This window comes from Staurois parvus, unplaced genomic scaffold (genome assembly GCF_062004578.1).
Source record: "Staurois parvus isolate SC_StPar_1 unplaced genomic scaffold, SC_StPar_1.0 ptg000387l, whole genome shotgun sequence".
In the NCBI taxonomy this organism is placed as follows: domain Eukaryota; kingdom Metazoa; phylum Chordata; class Amphibia; order Anura; family Ranidae; genus Staurois; species Staurois parvus.
The window spans coordinates 4,809,610-4,833,521 of NW_028318183.1; the positions used below are offsets into that span (position 1 = coordinate 4,809,610).

Below are 23,912 nucleotides of genomic sequence, written 5' to 3' on the forward strand. Positions count from 1 at the left end.
CCTTACATGTACATACTGTAGATCACCCAGAGGGGGATGTTTTTGTCTGTGTCTTAGTAAAGCCTGTGTCCCAGTGGAGAAATGTAAGATTTTTATTTATCTGATCTGTAGGGATGCACCAATACCATTTTTTTTCAAATTGGCGAACATGAGTACCGATACATGTGCTCAAGTACTCGCCGATACCTTTGCTGTGCAATTTCAGCACATACAAAATGAAAGCTTCAAATCGCACCACACCTGCAGGGAAACCGCATGCTATTTGGACAGAAATTGCACCGCATTCTTGTTCAAACAACATGCAATTCTTTGCACTGAGATCTGAGCCCATTCATTTTGTATGGGTTTAAATCACACCGCAAAAGTATCAGTTTCAGGTATTGGAGCATTTGTACGGGTAAGAGTACTCATGCAGATGCTTAGTATCGGCACCGGTATCAGTACTGGTGCAACCCTACTGGTTAGCATTATTACTGAGTCTAAAAGTGAGAAAAATCAAAGCATTAGTTGTCACCAGACTAGTAGTAGAAGGCCAATACCCATTAATATGAAATAGTGGCGATTATGTAAGACCTCATTTAGAGGAGTGGTCGGGGGTGGCAAAAATGTGCAGTTGAATCAGACAAGGGTGTGTACATGAAACAGTGGTGATGCCTAGCTTCGCGGCAGCAGCAAGAACTACTCCACACGCAGAAAATGGTGGGTGACAAGGCCGCCGAATGCTACCCATTTGGACGAATGGGCCGCAAACAGAGAAGTGTTGCAACACACAAGGTTGTGATTCATTTGTCAGCAAAAACAGGCTTAAGGCATTTTTTTTTTTTGTTGTGGATAGAGTGAAGAAGGATTAGAACACTTGTCAGTTTTTATATGGGCAGCACAGTTGCTAAATGGTTAGCACTTCTGCCTGGCAGTACTAGGGTCGTTGGTTCGAATCCCAGCCACGGCACCTCCTGCCTGGAGTTTGCATGTTCTCCCTGTGCCTGCATGGGTTTCCTCCCACACTCCAAAGACATGCTGGTAGGTGAATTGGATCCTGTCTAAATTGTCCCTAGTATGTATGAATGTAAGCTAGGGACCTTAGATTGTACACCCCTTAAGGGTTAGGGACTGATGTGAATGTATAATATATATGTAAAGCGCTGCGTAAATTGACGGCGCTATACAAGTACCTGAAATAAATAAATAATTGCTGTCTGTGCCCCACGTTAAGGAGATTCTCCCTCTCTATTTGTCCTGTTTACCATTATCATTGAAAGTGATAGTAAAAGAAAAACCCAAATCTTGGGTTGTCCCCAGAAAATTAATAGGAGGGGGAATCTTCCAAAGAAGACACTAGTTCTGGTGACTCAGGGGTCCCCAAGGAATTTCCTTAATTTGCAGGTATTCCATCTCACTTCCTGTTTGGCTATGGAACAGGAAGTGAAATCTCCAGAATGGGACACAGATGGCGAAAAAAAAAAAAATCTGACAGAGGTTATAACCTTCCCCTGCTCTATCCTAAATGAAAAAAAGTTTTACCTATAGTTCTAATTTAAGGTAAAGTTTAAAAAAAATTTTAAACACCACATTTAGCCACTAGATGGCACTAAGTATCATAGGAAAAACTAGAAGGATAATCCTATGATACTTAGCACCATCTAGGGGCCAAATGTGGTATTTTCTGTCTTAAAGTACCTCTAAACACAGGACTCTGCTTTCACTATATCTGGTCTCCCACAGTACACACAACATGGAAATGCAATTATTTTAGTAAATATAAACTGCTAAATACCTTTTCTTATCAGCAGTTAGAGCAGTCTTGTGACTTCTATCAGTGTCTAGCTGAGCATTGGTTAAAGCTTGTAGGAGTTTTAATTCTGTTCTGACTGTCCTATGAGGCTGCATAACCCCTGACCTGCTGTCTGGACAGTGCTGTGCTGATCACATGTGTTGACTTATAAGGGGTTTATGTATAATCTTCATCAGCAACTGTAAATAGGTATTTTTATAACTATACGTTAACCAAGTTACAAAGCTGGAAATATCTGAGCTTGGTTTGATAGCGGTGTGTTGTACATAGACAATGGAACAAGTGATCAAGTTGTAGAGATAGCTTTGTATTGTATTGGAGGAATGTTTGGTGTGTAAACATGTGCATGCCACAAGAAATGTTCTATTATGTGAGAGGGGGCAACCACTAAATTAACTACCTTATCTCAGACTTTATGGGGCCCACATAACGATCTAGACCAGGCCATTTAAATCTCTTTGTTTGTATGAGGGCCACTTCAAAGTACCCTCTCTTTAGATATGCAATGGTGATGGCTATCTGGGGAATGCAGTTTTACCAGGCTATGACCTAAGGTTCCCTCCAAACTCTCAATAATGGAGGGAATTTTGAGGAGAAAGCCTGGATCCAGACGCCTCGGTGCCATGACCTGGCATATGTAATTTTATCACTAAAAGGAGAGGCTCTGGGATGGGGCGGAGTTATGTAAGCGATATGCGATGGGGAAATTGTCCAATCCTGGATGAGATGCATCAGATATAGAAGATGGATTGGATAGTTCTACCAATCAGGATGGCCCCATGCAAGTCTATGGGAGATAGGTGTATATCAGGGTAGGTTTTGGGGGAAGAAAAGAGAGAAGATCCACCGATCCTGGGGGCCCCCATGCTACACCATTGGTAAATATCAGATCTCTCCACCGACTTCGATGAGGTCCTCAATGAGGTCCTCAACCAGATCGGTCTGAGCCAGGACATTTGTCAGGCTGCAGAGGTCACAGAGGTCGCCCCCCCTCTCCAGGGGAGGTAAGCACAGCCCCTGCCGACTAACCCCTTCTGGAAAGAATATCGTGCAAAAGTTCATTTATTTCAGTAATGCAACTTAAAAGGTGAAACTAATATATGAGATAGACTCATTACATGCAAAGCGAGATAGTTCAAGACATGATTTGTCATAATTGTGATGATTATGGCTTACAGCTCATGAAAACCCCAAATCCACAATCTCAGAAAATTAGAAGATTACATGCAATCAATAAAACAAGGATTGTACATAGAACAATATCGGACCTCTGAAAAGTATAAGCATGCATATGTACTCAGTACTTGGTTTGGGCCCCTTTTGCAGCAAATACTGCCTCAATGTGGCGTGGCATGGAAGCTATCAGCCTGTGGCACTGCTGAGGTGTTATGGAAGACCAGGATGCTTCAATAGCGGCCTTCAGCTCTTCTGCATTGTTCGGTCTCATGTCTCTCACCTTTCTCTTGGCAATGCCCCATAGATTCTCTATGGGGTTCAGGTCAGGTGAGTTTGCTGGCCAATCAAGCACAGTAATCCCATGGTCATTGAACCAGGTTTTGGTGCTTTTGGCAGTGTGGGCAGGTGCCAAGTCCTGCTGGAAAATGAAGTCAGCATCCCCATAAAGCTTATCTGCGGAAGGAAGCATGAAGTGCTCCAAAATCTCCTGGTAGACGGCTGCGTTGACCCTGGACTTAATGAAGCACAGTGGACCAACACCAGCAGATGACATGGCTCCCCAAATCAATACAGACTGCATAAATTGACAGCGCTATATAAGTACCTGAAATAAATAAATAAATAAATAAAATAAATGTGCTTTGATACAGCACTTTGGGAACATCCAACTTCTATTGCAATTACCTTTTGAGGCTTTCCCTCCTTATGGAGGGTGTCAATGATGGTTTCCTGCACAACTGTCAGGTCAGCAGTCTTTCCCATGATTGTGATTCCTACTGAGCCAGACTGAGAGACCATTTAAAGGCTCAGGAACCCTTTGCAGGTGTTATGGCTTAATTAGCTGATTAGAGTGGGACACTTTGAGCCTAGAATATTGCACCTTTTCACAATATTCTCATTTTCTGAGATTGTGGATTTGGGGTTTTCATGAGCTGTAAGCCATAATCATTACAATTCTGACAAATCACGGCTTGAACTATCTTGCTTTGCATGTAATGAGTCTATCTCATATATTAGTTTCACCTTTTAAGTTGCATTACTGAAATAAATGAACTTTTGCACGATATTCTAATTTTTTGAGTTTCACCTGTATATCCTATAAACAGAGAGAACTAAAAGTCTTTTAATCTATTTAATCATTTTAGCATCTCCTTGCTTTAAAAAAAAATGCCCTGCTTTTGCACTGGAGCAGAGCTCTTCTTTAATGATCCCACACAATTAGGCTCCATGCACACTGAGCGTTTTAATAATGCTGGTAACGTTAGCTGTGTAAAGTCACGATAAAAATGTGATTATTTCAGCAGTTCTTAGTGTTTTTACATTAACGTTTTTTAGTGTTTTTTTTTTACCCCCAAGTTTTTTTTTTTGCTCAAAAAAAGTCCAAAAACGCCGGTTTGCCACGATTTACAGCGTTTTTCCGCGTTAGAGCGTTTTTACAGCTAAAAAACTCCTCTTGAAACCCACTATTTATGAGGTTTCTTTCCAGCCACAAAACGTTGATTCCAGTCTATGTGTGCATGGGCGCATAGAATAACATGCTGGGGGGTTTACTGGCTGTACAAAAAAAAATGTCAAAAGCCAAAAACAGCCGCTGTAAAAACATCCCGTGTGCATGAGGACTGAAGGTAAGGTAATAGACTGCGTTGCCCATTCAAAGTTTTCTAGCTGGTTCAGAATGTTCCCGGATTATCTACAGCACTCTACTAGAAGACTTTTTTCCTCGCCAATTAGTCTTTTGTCATTTACTTCCTGCCAACACAGAGTTTCTTCACAGACTACAACAAAGGAAGCAATCAAGCCGGGGCTTCAAGCAGATGTACTGACCAATAACAGCCGTGCTCATTGTTCGAAATATGTAAACAGAGCCACATGCACAGAACACACCATGCCAACCAGAGAACAAGGATCCTGTGCTACAATAACCTCAGCTGTGCATTCCGAGATCATGCTGCCTTCTGCCTACATAGAATCAGAGCCTTCCAAACAGGATTCAACCCTTTATAGCACCCTTAGCAGGATTCATGTTACTTTATTATAGTAGAGAAAATGGAATGCAGTGTTGTTGGGGGCAGCAAACTGCTTTACATGGGGACCCAGCATTGGAATCAAGTGCTTGCAAATAGATGATAGCACCATGCTAAAGCAGATGTAAACCTTAGCAATTAAAACATGCAAATAATTAAACTTTTGGTAGAAGAGGCAGCACAGTGGCTTAGGGGTTAGCATGTTTGCCTTGCAGTAAATGGGTCATGGAGTTTGCATGTTCTCCCTGTGCTTGCGTGGGTTTCCTCTGGGTACTCCGGTTTCCTTCCACACTCCAAAGGCATGCTGGTAGGTTAATTGGCTCCGCTCTAAAATTGGCCCTAATATGTGTATGTATGAATGTGAATTAGGGACTTTAGATTGTACACCCCTTGAGGGATAGGGACTGATGTGAATGTACAATATATATGCAGTATGTAAAGCACTGCATAAACTGACAGCGCTATAGAAGTACCTGAAATAAATACAATTTTCCTGCCAAAACTAAACCCAGGACCCTGCATTCACTATATCTGGTCTCCCACAGTACACACAACATGGAAATGCAATTATGTTAGTAAATATAAACTGCTAAATACCTTTTCTCATCAGCAGTTAGAGCAGACTTGTGACTTCTATCAGTGTCTAGCTGAGCATTGGTTAAAGCTTGTAGGAGTTTTAATTCTGTTCTACCTGTCCTATGAGGCTGCACAACCCCTGATCCTCTGTCTGGAATGTGCTGTGCTGATCACATGCACCCTCAAAATAAAAAAAAAAAAACCCTCTAGCAATACACAATAAACTGAGCATGTGCAGCTTGCCCCCAAGGCGCTGTTCTATCAGGAGATGAGTCAGGGACAGTGGAATGAGGAGGATCAGAGAAGTCAGGATCAAACAGCCTTTTTACACAAAGCAGAGGATTAACCCCTTAGGTTCCACAATGAGTATAACAAACATGCTTTACTGCATATACAGACTGATTTTACTGTTGTGGGTCTAGTAACACTTTAGAGCAATGGAATACATTTGACTAGCACAGGAAATAACATTTGTTATTTTTTGCCCTCATTCACACAAAATGAATGTATATTCACTTTCACTGAGCAAATTACTATGTAAATAAGAGCAATCTTGTGAATTCTGTGTTCAGCAGAGCACTGGTTAAAGCTTGTAGGAGGATGCAGAACCCCTGATCTCTGTCTGGGCAGTGCTGCTTGGCCCTATGCTGAATACATGCACTCTCCCAAGAAAAAAAAAAACCTCTCTAGCAATACACACTAAACTGAGCATGTACAGTGTCTCCACACGATATGATTTATCAGGAGATAAGAGGGGAGCACTGGAAGAAGGGGAGGATCAGAGAAGACAGGATCAAACTGTCTTTTTATTCAATGCAGAGGATTAACCCCTTATGTTCCACAGTGTGTATAACAAGCATGCTTTACTGCATATACCTCCTAGATTGTAAGAGCAGGGCCCTCTGTTTGCTCTTGTACCAAATTGTATTGTAACTGTAATGTCTACCTTCATTTTGCAAAACGCTGTGCAAACTGTTGGCGCTATATAAATCCTGTATAATAATAATAATATACAGACTGATTTCACTGTTGTGGGTTTAGTAACACTTGAAATGCTTTTTCTTTACTTAGCACATTGGCTGTGGCACATATGCAGTACAGCATACAATTCTGGCATCTTACAGGCGCCAGGTGTAGAGATAATGTACCTCCAGGACGCATGCATGGAAATTACATGATCAGTCCCTGCCCAAAGGACAAAGTCAGAAGACAGCAGACCCATAAAAAGAGGAAAAGAACATGGCACCGGCAGGCATGGAGTGGATGAGGGGAGCTCAGTCCTCACATTGCTGGAGGAGGGCATACCCAGAGGTAAGTGCATCAAAATGTGCAAGTATGCATACAACTAATATAATACTAATACAAATCAATGATCCCATCTTACTACCGCAATCTGCAAAGGGTTGCACAGCAAGTACCAAAGAGCTACATGTGGCCCATGGGCCACAGGTTGGGCACAAGGGGTTTAGGTGCATGAGTACCTTATGAAAAATATGACCAATTAAACCCCAAATCCAACAAAAATATATTGAATGTGGCCAAAATTGTAGCATTTCAAATATATGTCAATATATTTGGGAAGAATATTTTTAAAATATATTTCACATATATTTTTCTTCCATGTGGGAAGGCTTGTCAACTTTGGCAGCCCTCATATTTATATTCTCATAATCTGCCTTTGACATGAGGCAGCATACTTGAATGTTCTGCCTGTTAATAGACCCTACAGTTAAATGCAATGTTGGTTTTCTAGCTCCAAGCCCCTGCCCCTTGTACAAATCACTGCCTAGTGATACTGCATCTTTTTACGTTACAGGTACATTGTTGGATTTTATACTTCCCTTACCTCTGTCTTTTGAATTGCAGGGCATGATGTTACTATCGTGAAAGATTCCTGAGGATAAATGAGTACCCCAAATTTTGTGAGCTGACACTAGTCAATTAGTCAAGAGCATCTTCTCACCAAATTTGGGCGGTTCAGTATGCCCTGGGTTTAGAATTTAGGTAAATATATGTATAATCTAAATAATACAATAAGGTGCAGCGCTAGAATTCAGTAAAATATCAATACAATAAAGTGCAATAAAATCACCAATATTGAAATAATGGATTAATCGAACAACTTAATGATATAAAGTGAAAATAGTGCTAATTATAGTGACAATTCAATCAGCACAGGCAAATATATAAAGTGACACAGTGTAAATGCTCATCCGTCAAAGTGAAAGATAGTACCAATGAGGTGACAAAGTCTGTATATCAATCAATAAATGTGAAGCTTCAGATAAAGGTGATCCTCTTTGTGTCTTCTGGTGATAATAAAATTACGCACTCACCATATGCGCAATGACATCATGCATTTGAGAATAAATATATCAAAAATAGGCCAGCTGGATCCTCTTATGGACATCTATACCCTGGTATGGACTCCCCTCTGGGTCATCAATGGGATGCAGCACCTCTCACCTCTTCCTGCAATAGGCTCTGCTAATCCCAGCAGATCACTTACTATGCCTCATTGACCCTAGCAGCTAGCTTTCAGCATATACAGTGGGGCAAAAAAGTATTTAGTCAGCCACCAATTGTGCAAGTTCTCCCACTTAAAAAGATGAGAGAGGCCTGTAATTGGCATCATAGGTAGACCTCAACTATGAGAGACAAAATGAGAAAAAAAAATCCAGACAATCACATTGGCTGATATGGAAATAATTTATTTGCAAATTATGGTGGAAAATAAGTATTTGGTCACCTACAAACAAGCAAGATTTATGGCTCTCACAGACCTGTACCTTCTTCTTTAAGAGACTCCTCTGTCCTGCACTCATTACCTGTATCAATGGCACCCGTTTGAGGTTGTGGACAGGTGTCTTTTATACTGATAACAAGTTCGAACAGTCACACTCCAAACTCCACTATGGTGAAGATCAAAGAGCTGTCGAAGGACACCAGAAACAAAATTGTAGACCTGCACCAGGCTGGGAAGACTGAATCTGCAATAGGCAAGTAGCTTGGTGTGAACAAATCAACTGTGGAAGCAATCATTAGAAAATGGAAGACATACAAGACCACTGATAATCTCCCTCGATCTGGGGCTCCACGCAAGATCTCACCCCATGGGGTCAAAATGATCACAAGAACGGTGAGCAAAAATCCCAGGACCACACGGGGGGACCTAGTGAATGACCTGCAGAGAGCTGGGACCAACATAACAAAGGCTACCATCAGTAACACACTACGCCGCCAGGGACTCCTGCAGTGCCAGTGCCAGACGTGTCCCCCTGCTTAAGCCAGTACATGTCCGGGCCCATCTGAAGTTTGCTAGAGAGCATTTGGATGATCCAGAAGAGGATTGGGAGAATGTCATATGGTCAGATGAAACCAAAATAGAACTGTTTGGTAGAAACACAACTCGTCATGTTTGGAGGAGAGAGAATGCTGAGTTGCATCCAAAGAACACCATGCCTACTGTGAAGCATGGGGGTGGCAACATCATGCTTTGGGGCTGTTTCTCCTGTACATGGATCAGTCGTCCTGGTCCCTTTGCGGACAGAATGAATGGGGCCATGTATCGTGAGATTTTGAGTGCAAACCTCCTTCCATCAGAGAAAAAAAATCCAGACAATCAATCACATTGGCAGATTTGGAAAGAATTTATTTGAAAATTATGGTGGAAAATAAGTATTTGGTCAATATCAAAAGTTCATCTCAATACTTTGTTATATATCCTTTGTTGGCAATGACAGAGGTCAAACATTTCCTGTAAGTCTTCACAAGGTTGGCACACACTGTTGCTGGTATGTTGGCCCATTCCTCCATGCAGATCTCCTCTAGAGCAGTGATGTTTTGGGGCTGTCGCTGGGCAACACGGACTTTCAACTCCCTCCAAATGTTTTCTATGGGGTTGAGATCTGGAGACTGGCTAGGCCACTCCAGGACCTTGAAATGCTTCTTACGAAGCCACTCCTTCGTTGCCCGGGCGGTATGTTTGGGATCATTGTCATGTTGGAAGACCCAGCCACGTTTCATCTTCAATGCCCTTGCTGATGGAAGGAGGTTTGCACTCAAAATCTCACGATACATGGCCCCATTCATTCTGTCTTGTACATGGATCAGTTGTCCTGGTCCCTTTGTGGAGAAACAGCCCCAAAGTATGATGTTGCCACCCCCATGCTTCACAGTAGCTATGGTGTTCTTTGGATGCAACTCAGTATTCTCTCTCCTCCAAACTCGACGAGTTGTGTTTCTACCAAACAGTTCTATTTTGGATTAATCTGACCATATGACATTCTCCAATCCTCTTCTGGATCATCCAAATGCTCTCTAGCAAACTTCAGACGGGCCCGGACATGTACTGGCTTAAGCAGGGGGACACGTCTGGCACTGCAGGATCTGAGTCCCTGGCGGTGTAGTGTGTTACTGATGGTAGCTTTTGTTACGTTGGTCCCAGCTCTCTGCAGGTCATTCACTAGGCCCCCCCGTGTGGTCCTGTTATTTTTGCTCACCGTTCTTGTGATCATTTTGACCCCACGGGGTGAGATCTTGCATGGAGCCCCAGATCAAGGGAGATGATCAGTGGTCTGGTATGTCTTCCATTTTCTAATTATTGCTCCCACAGTTTATTTGTTCACACCAAGCTGCTTGCCTATTGCAGATTCAGTCTTCCCAGCCTGGTGCAAGTCTACAATTTTGTTTCTGGTGTCCTTCGACAGCTCTTTGGTCTTCACCATAGTGGAGTTTGGGGTGTGACTGTTTGAGGTTGAGGACAGGTGTCTTTTATACTGATAAAAAGTTCAAACTGGTGCCATTGATACAGGTAATGAGTGCAGGACAGAGGAGCCTCTTAAAGAAGAAGGTACAGGTCTGTGAGAGCCAGAAATCTTGCTTGTTTGTAGGTGACCAAATACTTATTTTCCACCATAATTTGCAAATAAATTCTTTCCAAATCAGCCAATGTGATTGTCTGGATTTTTTTTCTCATTTTGTCTCTCATAGTTGAGGTCTACCTATGATGCCAATTACAGGCCTCTCATCTTTTTAAGTGGGAGAACTTGCACAATTGGTGGCTGGCTAAATACTTTTTTGCCCCACTGTATTCTCTGAGTGTTGATTGCCTGGGCGTCTATTGTTCTCAGCCTCCTCCAACTGTCACCTGACTTTCTTTTAAACGGTGGCTACATTCATTCTTCACGGTCTCACTGTATGTAGTTATATAGCCACCCTTTCTTGTTTTTTTATTCCTGATGATGTCCCCCTGCAGACTTGCCAATCCAACATCTAGCACATAATCTTCCAGGGTGAATGATGTCCAGCATCATCCAATACACTTCTTGGGATCCCAGGTTATCTGTTCTGATTTTTTTATATGTATAATCACCACCAAACTTCTAGTACACTCCCTCATCATCTCACGCCTTGACTACTGCAACTCCCTCCTCACTGGCCTACCCAAGTGCAGGCTCTCCCCGCTCTAGACCATCCTGAACTCAGCTGCCAGACTCATCCACCTTACCACCCGCTCCACCTCTGCCACCCCCCTCTGCCTCTCCCTCCACTGGCTCCCGATTGCCCAACGCATCAAATTTAAACTCCTTACCCTGACCTACAAAGCCGTTCACAACACTGCCCCTGACTACCTCACCAATCTGATCACCAGGTACCACCCTACCCGTACCCTTCGCTCCTCACAGGACCTCCTTCTATCCTGCTCCCTGGTCTCCTCCTCCCATGCACGACTGCAGGACTTCTCCAGGTCCTCCCCCATCCTCTGGAACTCACTGCCCCAATCCATCAGACTGTCGCCTTCTCTATTCACATTCAGGCGCTCCCTCAAAACCCATCTCTTCAGGGAAGCCTACCCCACCCTCACCTAACGGCCATCCTCCCTCATTCCTCCTACCACTTTATCCCCCCCAGCCACTTCCTACTGTACCTTTACCCCCTCCCTCCTAGATTGTAAGCTCGTAAGAGTAGGGCCCTCTTACCCCTCGTACGCTGTCTGTCTTTGTTGTACTGTGCCATGTATTGTCCCCCCCTATTGTACAGCGCTGAGCAAACCCTTTGGCGCTATATAAACTCGTAGTAATAATAATAATAATAATCTAGCTTTTTTTTCTTTATGTGTAAATTTTTAAAGTACTAACATTCAAGTTTTTTTTACAGGAGAAGGGGACCCAGACCGCTAATAAGTAGACCTCACATTTTATTGCAAAGTCCACATTAAGAAAAAAAATCCCAGTTGCACCCAACTGAAACTCAGCCCATACAATGATCCATCCATCTTGTCCTGCCTCACACCCACTCTGTAATGCTGGTCCCCTGTAGGAACTTGATCTGCTGCAGACACTCAGATAAACATTGTAGAGATTGTATGAACCTCAAAGTGTACAACTAGATACAGCAACTACATTAGCTGACCATTTTACTTTTATCCTTAAAAATGTTGCTCTGAACACCACCAATTAGCTTCACTAGAGGAATGATAAACATAATAAAGCTGATCTCCAGGCAGATATAAAAGACAATTAATACTGCTCTGTAATCATTAAAGTGGTTGTAAACCCTCACATATACCCAGTGAAATGACTGACCTTAGTTGACACATGGAGATTAAACAAATCCTCCTACATATGTTGTACCTGTTTATCTGTAGTCTTCTGTCCCCTACATCCATTCAAAGTTTGTTTGAGAGTCCAGAGAAAAGGGGGCAGAGAGGTGAAAGTACACTCTGTAGAGCTCAGTGAGGAGAGCTCTAATTGCTGATTGGAGGGAAGAGACAACCCCCCCCCCCCCTGCAAACAGGAACAGAGCTGAGGCTGTCAACCTGCTGGTGGTCCCTCCCTGTCACTATTTTTCTCTTGGGGTCAGAAAAACTTGTCAGAAGTGATTCCTGCTGATAGAAGAGGAACGAGGCAGCAGACAGAAATTAAACTTGGTGCTCTTAATAGAGACAAATACACGCTAAGGCTAGGTTCACACCTATGCAGTTTGCGTTTGATCCGTTTCTGCAGTGCTTTTTGCATATACGTTCTAGATGCGTTTTGAGTTTTTTTCAACTTGTTGCTGGGCAGAATAAAATGCAAAACGCATCAAAAACAAACACACTACTTTTCTGCAGCGTCTCCATTAAAGTCTATAGAACCAAAAATGCAACGTTTTGCGTTTCAAAAAGTCCCTGACCCTTTCCAAAAAACACACCAGGTGAAAATGCGGAGATGTGAACCTGTCCTATAGGAAGTCACATTAAGCATGTAGTGCGTTTCTGCAAAAGGAAAAGGCTTAGGTGTGAACCTAGACTAAGGATGTATAGGCTTTGTTCAGATTTCAAGTCTGAGGTTTACAACCACTTTAATATATTAAGTATTTTTTAAATGTAAGCAATGCAAGTGCCTGAACTGGTTCTGCCATCAGCCTTTTGCAGTCCCTGTAGAGCAGAGCTGGAGAGTGAGAGGAAGAAGCAGAACAAGGAACCAATTAATGTGCTGACAACGAGCACACGGATAGGTAAAGAAATCAGGGTGACAGAGAGATGAGCTCATCACTGTGCTGCTTCTCCTTTCACTGTTCAGTGAAGGCTGGGGTGGGTCCAGGAGGGCCTGGGCTCAGAGGAAGTGGAATGAATGATGCTGACCATCACACTGACGACATCTAGCAGTGGGATAAGTATTTATTTTTGTAACCTATTTTTGGCAGGAGTTCCACTTTAGTTGTTTTGGCTTTAGATGCTCACACACTTTGATTGTGCTTTATTAGAATTATGGATCCCACTTCTTCATTTCTGATAGTTTAAAAAAAAAAAATGTTAAATGAACAATTTTCCTGCACTATAACAGACCACAGACTGCTAGATGTCCCATTATAAACAGAGATAAGCATTAGCTCACGAAACAAGAAATACATCAGCTCTGTTCTTTATTGAAGGCAATAAAACAGATGATTTTCCTGAGTGCACAGTATTTATTATCTGCGTAAAACATTTTCTAATTTTTTTGCATATTTGTTATACCTTCAGAGACAAGTTGTCTCTTGAAAAACTGCAGATTGTTTCTTAATGGAAAGCTCTATAAAAAAAGAAATCCCTCAAAATGGTTGTGACACCCCTCCAGATTTCACAACATGCTAAAGCAGGAACCTCAGCCCACTGTTTATATTCTTCATACTATTAAAATGTTTCTGTAAAGAAATATTGTCACTTAGTATAGTTAATAGGATAACCATAGTTAATGAAAATAGGAGCAGCAGCTAATCAGGAAGCTGGCCATGGCCAAGAAGTGAGCTACTAATGCTATGGAACAAACACTGCAACTATGCCAAAATCAGAGTTCAACTAATGCGTATTCATTTTGAATGTAGCAGTTCAATTGGTGCTGAGCACTAGTGAACTAGGAGTACTCGTCAGTTCCGATGACTGCGGGGATACTATGCTCCAAATAGATACACTAGCAATAGAAGTGATACAGTATATTTTTCAAATGCTATTTTTTTTGGAGAAAAATACACTAATGATTAAAAAAAAAATTAGTTGAAGCTGTTATATCTGCAAAGGGTGGACCAACTCAACATTGAACCCTACGGAATAAGACTGGGACGCCACTAAGGTTCATGTACGTGTAAAGGCAGGCGTCCCAATACTTTTGGCAATATAGTGTATTAGTAGATACCCTTAAAGGTATAGTGTATGTAAACCAGCACCAAATTTTTTTTGAAGTCCATACTTCTCTTTTAACACTTTGCTAGGCAAGACAATGCTCAAATCTTGTTTACGACTGATAATGAAATCTGTCAGCACAGTGTTAATTATGATAAACAATAACTTCTGTTTTGGAGTTTTCAGAAAGGAGAAAAGTAAAAAATGGAAGCAGTAAATAATTTTTTTTAAGTTATGCTATGTGAATGGGGACATGTAACAAATATAAAGCCGTTTTCTACATTGCAGCTGACCTGATGGTCACAAAACAAAGCCATTCCATCACACAACAACCAAACTTCATTACACATGATTTTGAAATGAAATGACTTGATTTTTGTAATTCCAAGCCATCGAGATAGTGGCAATTGGGCCAAATCTCTATTCATACACTGAAGTCACCAGCATGAGGGTCAAATGCCAGTCCATTAATAAACCAGTTGCCTGAGGGACCTATTATTCTGTTATTGTCGGAGATGAAGAGGAGGAGGGATGTGATGACTTGGGTTGTCCAGGGTGGTCATTCATGCCAATACAATCCTCCCTCCCTCTGGGGAAAGCGTCGCTGAAGTGTCACTACAATTCCTGTAACCTTAGGAGAGAACTGTAGGATGGGGCTGTCCATAAGGAGTAGAAACATCAGCCGGGTCAGATTCTGTCCAACATATTGTCAGTGTCCGGCATCCACAGATGGCAGGAGCTCTACAGACAGGAGGTCAGCACTCCACCCTACCTGTCATCTCTCTACTGTATGTCTATGACATGTAGGAACCTGACATTCAGGATGCCTAGAAGGTCTGACATTGGTTTGCTGGTGTTGTACATGTATTAGAAGGGAAGGTGACAACATTCTGGAACACTGGAAGGATAGGTGACAACATGCTTGAAGGATAGGTGACAACATACCGGAAGATTGAAAGCATAGGTGATAACATACCGGAAGACTTAAAGGGAAGGTGACAACATACTGAAAGACTAGAAGGATGATAGGTGACAACATACTGAAAGACTAGAAGGATAGGTGACAACGTAGTAGAAGGGAAGGTGATAACATACTGGAAGAATAGATGGGAAGGTGACAATTGACTGGAAGGGAAGGTGACAACATACTGGAAGGATAGGCGACAACATACTGGAAGGATAGGTGACAACATACTGGAAGGATAGGTGACAACATGCTGGAAGGATAGGTGACGACATGCTGGAAGGATAGGTGACGACATGCTGGAAGGATAGATGGGAAGGTGACAACATACTGAAGCCCTGGGAGGGAAGGTAACAACATACTGGAAGGATAGGTGACCACTTACTGAAGGACTGGAAAGGAAGGTGACAACATGCTGGAAGACTGGAAGAATAGGTGACAACATACTGGAAGAATAGATGGGAAGGTAACAACATACTGGAAGGATAGGTGACCACTTACTGAAGGACTGGAAAGGAAGGTGACAACATACTGGAAGGGAAGGTGACAACTTACTTGAGGACTGGAAGGTGACAACATGCTGGAAGACTGGAAGGATAGGTGACAACGTACTAGAAGGGAATGTGACAACATACTGGAAGAATAGATGGGAAGGTGACAATTGACTGGAAGGGAAGGTGACAACATACTGGAAGACTGGAAGAATAGGTGGCAACATACTGGAAGAATAGATGGGAAGGTGACAACTGACTGGAAAGGAAAGTGACAGCATACTAGAGGACTGGAAGGATAGGTGACAAGATGCTGGAAGGATAGGTGACAAGATGCTGGAAGGATAGGTGACAAGATGCTGGAAGACTGGAAGGATAGGTGACAACATGCTGGAAGGATAGGTGACAACATGATGGAAGGATAGGTGACAACATGATGGAAGGATAGGTGACAACATGATGGCAGACTGGAAGGATAGGTGACAACATGCTGGAAAGATAGGTGACAACATGCTGGAAGGATAGGTGACAACATGCTGGAATGGAAGGTGAAAAAACATACTGGAGGAACGGAAGGGGACAAGATGCTGGAAGACTGGAAGGATAGGTGACAACACACTGAAGAACTGGAAGGGAAGGTGACAACAAGCTGTAGGACTGGAAGGGAAGGTGACAACACGCTGATGGACTGGAAGGGAAGGTGAGTACATAGTGGCAGAGTGGGAGAGGGGTCTGTGCAGTGCTGAGATGATGTCGGTAGTAGATGGGGCTCTGTGTAATGTAGAGGATGGGGAGAGCCCATAGGGTCCTCCTATAACACCCCACACCCGCCATCAGCGCTCAGTCCTCGACCCGTGCGCGGGCACGATGTGATGTGTGGGGGGGAGGGCGGGGTGCCGTACCTTGGTGGTCCTGATGTGCTCCATCAGGGCTGTGCTGGGAGATGATGGACCCGAAGCTCCGCCTCTCTTCCTGCCACTGTATCTGGGAGACACTTCCTGCTCAGTGATAGCACTCTGTACACCGGACTGCGCAGTCGCCGACAATGTGCCAGGCGCCACTGCGAGGTCATCTAGAGAAGTGCACATCAGCTATGTCCCGATGGAAGGCGGGGTGTGCAGAGCCCGGGCTCTGATCTGTGACCGCCACATAATAATAATAAACGGGTCCGGGGAGGGCTGGGATAACCTGTAATGACACCCCAGGCCGGTCACCCTCCTCACACAGTCCATAAACATAGGAACACAATCTTATACATTACAATAGTTGTCAACATTTCTAAGACAAATTCTAGGGTCGTTTGCACTGGGCCACCACCTATCAGCCAGCCTCTGCTGCCCCCCTGCTGATCATATTCACATTTCAAGTAAAAGATGATAGAACCACCTTACATCAGGTGCCCCCATCAAAGTACCCCTATAAATCCAGAACCCCAATCAGGATACCTTCATATATCAGTTGCCCCCATCAGTGTGCCCCCATATATCAATTGCCCCCACATGAGTACCCCCATAAATTAGCTGCCACATAGATCAGCTGCCCCCATCAGATTGTCCTCTTACATAACAGAGTGCCCCCTTACATAAAGCATTCCCATCAGTATATCCCCATAAATCAGGAGCCCCAATCAGAATACTCTCATACAGGGGCATCCCTAGGGTTGGTGTCACCCAATGCGGTAACACTTGGTGAAACCCGCTCCGACGATCGACGCAGAATGGATCGGATCTGTGGATTGAACAGAATGGATCGGTCTCCGATCCATTATGCTCAATCCGCAGATCCAACCCATCCTGCGGGGATCGTCGTCTTTCTTTACAACTTACCTTTTCGTGGAGCGGGTTCAGTGTCACCCCGTATAGGTTGCATGCCAACGATCCCCGCAGGATGGTTCGGATCTGCGGATTGAGCATAATGGATCGGAGTCCTGACAGGTGCTGTAATCCCTCTCCACTCTGTCCAAAAAAAAAAAGTTTTTCCTTTATTTATGCTTTAACCCCTTGGCGCTGGCGCCTCCTGGCCCTTTAAGGGTTTCAGAAGCCAGGAGGCGGGGTGGGGTTTTAGGGTCATGTGACCTCCGTGATTCACCGTCACAGCGGTCACATGATCGGGAAAGAGGAGATCGGGACCTTTCCGTGAGTACCCGACATGTGTGCTGGGAGCGCGCAGGGCGCACTCTCTCAGCACATATGTTTTTCTTAATTGCACGCAAATGTGCGGCCGCTCTGTGTTAACGCCCAGACGCCGGGAGGCCGTACATTTGCGTGCGGCCAGTGTCAAGAGGTTAACGTGTGCAAGAAATGGGGTAAAAATGGTTTGGAAGTGAAAGGGTTACAATTACCATTAAAAAATGAATATATCTGGTCCGAGCGCTCCCCCCTTCCCTCTCTGCCTCTCCCCATATCTGCGGACATCACTAGCTGAACCCTATCTGTAATCTGCTGTCCCCCCCTTTTAACACAAGGCCCAATTCCCAACTCTGTGTTCCCGGAATGAATGCAGAAATGCGTTTCCAAGTGCATTCCCAGAACACACAAAAAAATGCGTGAAAACCTCCAAATCGAATATATTAATTTTTAATCGCTCCCCCAATGAGACCAGCAAACAAATGTGCCAAAACACGCAGTAAAAAAAACAAACACACACACAAAGCTCCATGCTGGAAAAGGAGCCTCCTTTTGCACGTTTGTCGCAGGTAGAAAAAAAGATGCAACAAAAACGATGCAGCTCTGTGAATGGGGCCCCATTCCCCTATATACCAGATGAAAGTTAAAATCAGGCAGACTGGAAATGCATGCACCAATTTCCCTCTCCTGTCTGCAGTTCTCATGATGTCATACTACAGTCACTACTGCTCATTACTGTAGGTTTGTTTGGAGTTTAGGTTTAGAAAGAGCTCAGACTGAAGTGAGCAGGTGGGGTTTAAGATGCCTAAAAGCACTGAAAGAATCATAAAAAATTAAATATTTTAGGTAATAACTATGAAATAAAAAATAAGTGGGAAATCAATTAAAAGATTTGATCTGCAGGTGGGCTTTATATGACGTGATAAGGCTCCATTCACAGTGTTATCATAGGAATACAGATCTTTATGGGGACTTTATGGGACTGTAAGGGTTGAATCCCATTCAAAATAACCATCACTTCGGTAAAAACATTTTTAAAGGATTCCTATCCTGATGTATTAGATCTATACTAAGCCTACAGACTGGATTCATAAAGCTAACAAATCAGGACGTGGCCCCTTTAAGAAAGATTGTCAGCTATTTTTAGCTCAGCACCTGCAGTTTGATGTCATCAGTTGCCCCCCCTCTCCCTTTCCTGGGTAAGGAAGCTTTGAGCAGGGTCTAGTCAGTTGCAGCTTGTACCTTGTACAGTACGGAAGTGTTTTTTAATTTTTTAGTTTTTTCCTTCACACAAATAGAGCTTTCTTTTGGTGGTATTTGATCACCTGTGCGCTTTTTATTTTTGGTGCTATAAACAAAGTTTTGAGAAAAAAAAAATTTGTGAAAACGATATTTTCTCATTTCTGTGATAACAAATATCCAAAAAAAACAAATTTTGTCATAAATTTAGGCCAAAATGTATTCTGCTACATGTTTTTGGTTAAAAAATCCCAATAAGTGTATATTGATTGCTTTGATCTACAAACTATGATATAGATAATGGAATTTACACAGCTTTTACTTTCTGACTGACCATCACATTTCTTGAGGTGCTAAAATACCAGGATAGTACAAACACCCCCAAATGACCCCTTTTTGGAAAGCAGACACCCTAAGCTATCTGCTGAGAGGCATATTGAGTCCATGGAAGATTTATTTTTTTTCCACAAATTTCTAGAAAATGACAAACATTTTTTTTTTTACACAAAGTTGTCAGTTGAATTATATATTTCTTGCACAAGCCATGGGTATATGTGGAATTACACCCCAAACTACATTCTGCTACTTCTACCGAGTATGGGGGTACCACATGTGTGAGAGTTTTTGGGAGCCTAGCCATATACAGGAGCCTGAAATCCAGTGACCACTTTTAAAGCCTGAAGATGCGTAACTTCCTCATTTCACTTCCTCACTACCTATCAGTTTCTAAGGCCCTGAAATGCCAGGATAGCACCCCCCCCCCCCCAAATTACCCCTTTTTGGAAAGTAGACACTCCAAGGAATTTAAAAAGAGGCATGGTGAGTATTTTGCAGATCTCATTTTTTCTCACAAGGTTTTGACATATAAAAAAAGAAAAGAAAAATGTTTTTTTTTTTTCAATTTTCAAAACTTGTGGCAACAAACGAGATCTGCAAAACACTCACCGTGCTTCTTATCAAATTCCTTGGGGTGTCTACTTTCCAAAAAGGGGTCATTTGGAGGGGTTTGGTGTTATCCTGGCCAGGGGCGGAGTGACAACTCATGTGGTCCCCGGGCAATAGGGGATCATGGGGCCCCTGTGTCCTTGCCCACACTCAAAGCACACCCAAAAAAGCCTATAAAAAAGGTGCCAGGGGCATTTCATGGGGCCCCCTACTGACCCTGGGCCCTCCGGCAGTGGCCGAGTGCTCAAATGGTCAGTCCGCCCCTGGTCCTGGCATTTCAGGGCCTCCAAAACTGTGATAGGTAGTCAGGAAGTGTAATGAGGAAATAAAGCCCTTTAAAAGCCTAAAGGTGCTTATTGGATTTTGGGATCCTGTACTTAGGTAGACTGCCAAAACGTGTGTCACATGTGGTACCCCCATACTCGGGAGAAGTAGCAGAATGTATTTTGGGGAGTAATTCCACATATGCCCATGGCATTTGTGAGAAATAAATAATTTAAGTGATAATTTTGTGTACAAAAAAAATTTTTTTTTGTTTGTCATTTTCCAAAAACTTGTGGTAAAAAAATTAATTCTTCTATTGATTCAACATGCCTCTCAGTAAATAGTTTGGGGTGTCTACTTTCCAAAAAGGGGTCATTTTGGGGGGTGGGGGCATTTTATGCCCAGCATTAGAAGTTTATGCCACACATCACTCACTCTTCTAACCACCTGAAGACCAAGCCTTTTCTGACACTTTTTGTTCACATGAAGAAAATCAGTATTTTTTGCTAGGAAATTAATTTAAACCCAAACATTATATATTTTTTAAAGCAAACACCCTAGTGAATAAAATGGTAGGTGCTGCAATTTTTTGTCACATAATACTTGCGCAGCAAATTTGTCAAATGCAATTTTTCAAAACAAATGCACTATTTTTTTACTTTTAATGCACAAAAACACAAAATATTGGCCAATTATTTAGTAAAATATATAAGATGATGGTATGCCGTATAAATAGATACGAAACATGACATGCTTTAAAACTGTGCATGCTCTGTGCAATGGCGACAAACTGCATATGTTTTTTAATAACCATAGGCAACGTTTTAAAAGCCTTTACAAGCTACCATTTTAGATTTACAGAGGAGGTCTAGTGTTAGAATTTCTGCCCTTGATCTCACGTTGGTGGCGTTACCTCATATGCATGGTTCAACCGCTGTCTCCATACTGGCACAGGGTCAATGCTCACGAACGCAGATGCGCAGGGGGGTGAGGGTACTTTTTTTTTTTTTTACACTGTCCCTTCTTTTTTTTTGTTTTTTTTTTTGGTCACTTTTAACCACTTGCCCTCCTGAGGATTTACCCCCCTTAATGACCAGTCCTCTTTTTGCTACTCGGTGCTGCACTAATTCAACTGATAATTGCGCAGTCATGCAATGCTGCATCCAAACGAAAATTACATCCTTTTTTCACACAAATAGAGCTTTCTTTTGGTGGTATTTGATCACCTGTGCGCTTTTTATTTTTCACGCTATAAACAAAAAAAGACCAAAAATTTTGAAGAAAAACAATATTTTTTACTTTCAGCTATAAAAAATATATAGTAAACTCAAAGTTGGTTATAAATTTAGGCCAAAATGTATTCTGCTACATGTTTTTCGTAACAAAAATCCAAATAAGTGTATATTGATTGCTTTGTGTGAAAGTTATAGCGTCTACAAACTATGGTATAGATACTGCAATTTACGCCATTTGTTTGCTGTACAGCGCTGCGCTAGTTTAACGGACAATTGCGCGGTCATGCAATACGGTAGATAAATGAAATTTATGTCCTTTTTTTCACACAAATAGAGCTTTCGGTGGTATTTGATCACCTGTGCGCTTTTTATTTTTTGCGCTATAAAAAAAAGGCTGACAATGTTGAGAAAAAAAAACAATATTTTGGACTTTTTGCTATAAAACATGTCCAGTAAAAAAAATTTAAAAATCAAATTTCGTCATAAATTTCGGCCAAAATGCATTCTACGACATGTCTTTGCTAAAAAAAAATCCTAATACGTGTACATTAATTAATTTACATGAAAGTTATAGCATTTACAAATGGTGGGAAAGATACTTGGATTTTTATTTTTTTTTATACTAATAATGGCGGCGATCAGCGACTTATGGCGGCGATCAGTGACTTATGGCGGCGATCAGCGACTTATGGCAGGACTGCGGGACTGCGGCGGACATTCTGACACTGGGGGGGACTTGACATCCCCAGTGACACCAATACAGTGATCAGTGCAAAAAAAAAAAAACACTGACACTGTACTAATGGCACTGGGGAGGAAGGGGTTAACTTTTTATTCACTGAAAGGGGTAACTGTGTGAGGGAAGTGTTTTACTAGGGGGCGGGGGTGTGTACTGCACAGGGACACTGCTGATCGGGACAGATAAACTCTTCTCTCCTGATCAGCGTGTCAGGAGCTGTCAGGGAACTGACAGAAAGCAGAGCTACTGCAGCCCTGCTCTCTGTCAGTGATTGCTGCTAATCGGCGGGACACAGCCGGTAATGACCGGCCGTGACCCGGCACCTGCCCCCCAGGGCTGGGATCAGCGGTGCAGGTAGGCTGATGGTGCGCCTTGCACGCGCCCCCTACCTGTTTCACAAACACACATTTTAAAACATGCTTTTGCCCAGCCGCGCCGACCTGCCACCGTATTTCTACAGTGGCTGGTCGGCAAGTGGTTAATGCTATCACAGGGAACGCAAATATCCCCTATAACTTCAATGAGCATTGTCATATATTCTTTTTTGAGAAATCTGGGTTCTATCAGACTCTGGATATCTCCTCTGCCCTTACATTCTCTAATCAAACCAAGATCGGTGTGATCAGATGCTTTCCCAATTTACAAATGGCGCTGTTTATATCCTGCAAAACTGAAGTGATGAAATGCTTGTAGCTTCCGATTTCTTAGGCTATAGAGATGATTGGCACCATTCTGGTCCATCAGCTCTATGGTCAGCTGGTAGAAACACCGGCTGCATTCTCAGGTTGCCCCGATGGCACGGGACTGCCCGAGAAGGCAGTGGGGGAGGGGGGCATCGTCTCCCGCTACTTGTAAAAGCAATCCTGCCGCTAATTAGCCACTAGGATTGCTTTTACATGAAAGCTGATCGCCGGCTTAAGAAAACGATACCACGATGATGCCTGCAGCTGTAGGCATCATCCTGGTATAACCATTCAGATTCCAGTGATGTACCAGTACATCGCTGATCCTTGTTGGGTATACAGTAATACCTCGGATTACGAATTTAATTCGGTCTGCAGGACATTTCGTATAGTGAAGAATTCGTAAACCGAAACACTTTCCCATAGGAATGCATTAAAAACCAATTAATCCATTCCAAAGGTCAGAAAAACAGTAAACGCTACTAAAATACCGCATGAGTTATTTTATTAACTCGTGGTATATTAGTAGTGACAACCATGTGTTAATGTTTCAGCTGGCAGCGGGGTTCCCCACTGACAGCTGAATGAAAAAATTGCTGCCAATTAAAAAAAAATTATTTTGCACTCAGCTGTCAGGTTTTTAAATGTAATTACCATTTTTTTTTTCTTCACTATACAGTAGTTCAGAAATCCATCTGTCACTTTCCCCCTCCAGCTGAAAAAGAGAGTTTCTTTTAGTTTATTTCCCCAAGTTAAAACCTACAATGTTCCTTTCAGTTTCTTAAAAGATACAAAGTATCCTTTAGCTTCCTGGAAACTGACAGCTAATGTTGTGAGCTATAGTGAAGAAAAAAAAAAAAAGCTATAACTGACATACACTTCGTATTGTGAAAAAAATTAGTAAATTATTTTCAATGGACTCATCAACGCAGATTTTTTGCTGGGGAGTATAAACATCTGCAAATTTTTGGTTAAGGTGATTTGCGAGGGGTGAATTTTGTGGAGCCGGTCAAA

General features: G+C 42.6%; 1 protein-coding gene across 1 annotated transcript in view; it reads right to left on the reverse strand.

Annotated features, from left to right (window-relative positions):
- MTMR6 (myotubularin related protein 6) overlaps nt 1-16,656 on the reverse strand; it is a 94,345-nt gene extending 77,689 nt beyond the window's left edge. The window contains exon 1 of the mRNA XM_089685814.1: nt 16,570-16,656. Coding sequence (XP_089541940.1) covers nt 16,570-16,593 — 24 coding nt within the window. The 5' untranslated portion in view covers nt 16,594-16,656. The remainder of the gene's footprint in view (nt 1-16,569) is intronic.
- Nucleotides 16,657-23,912: the final 7,256 nt, after the last annotated feature.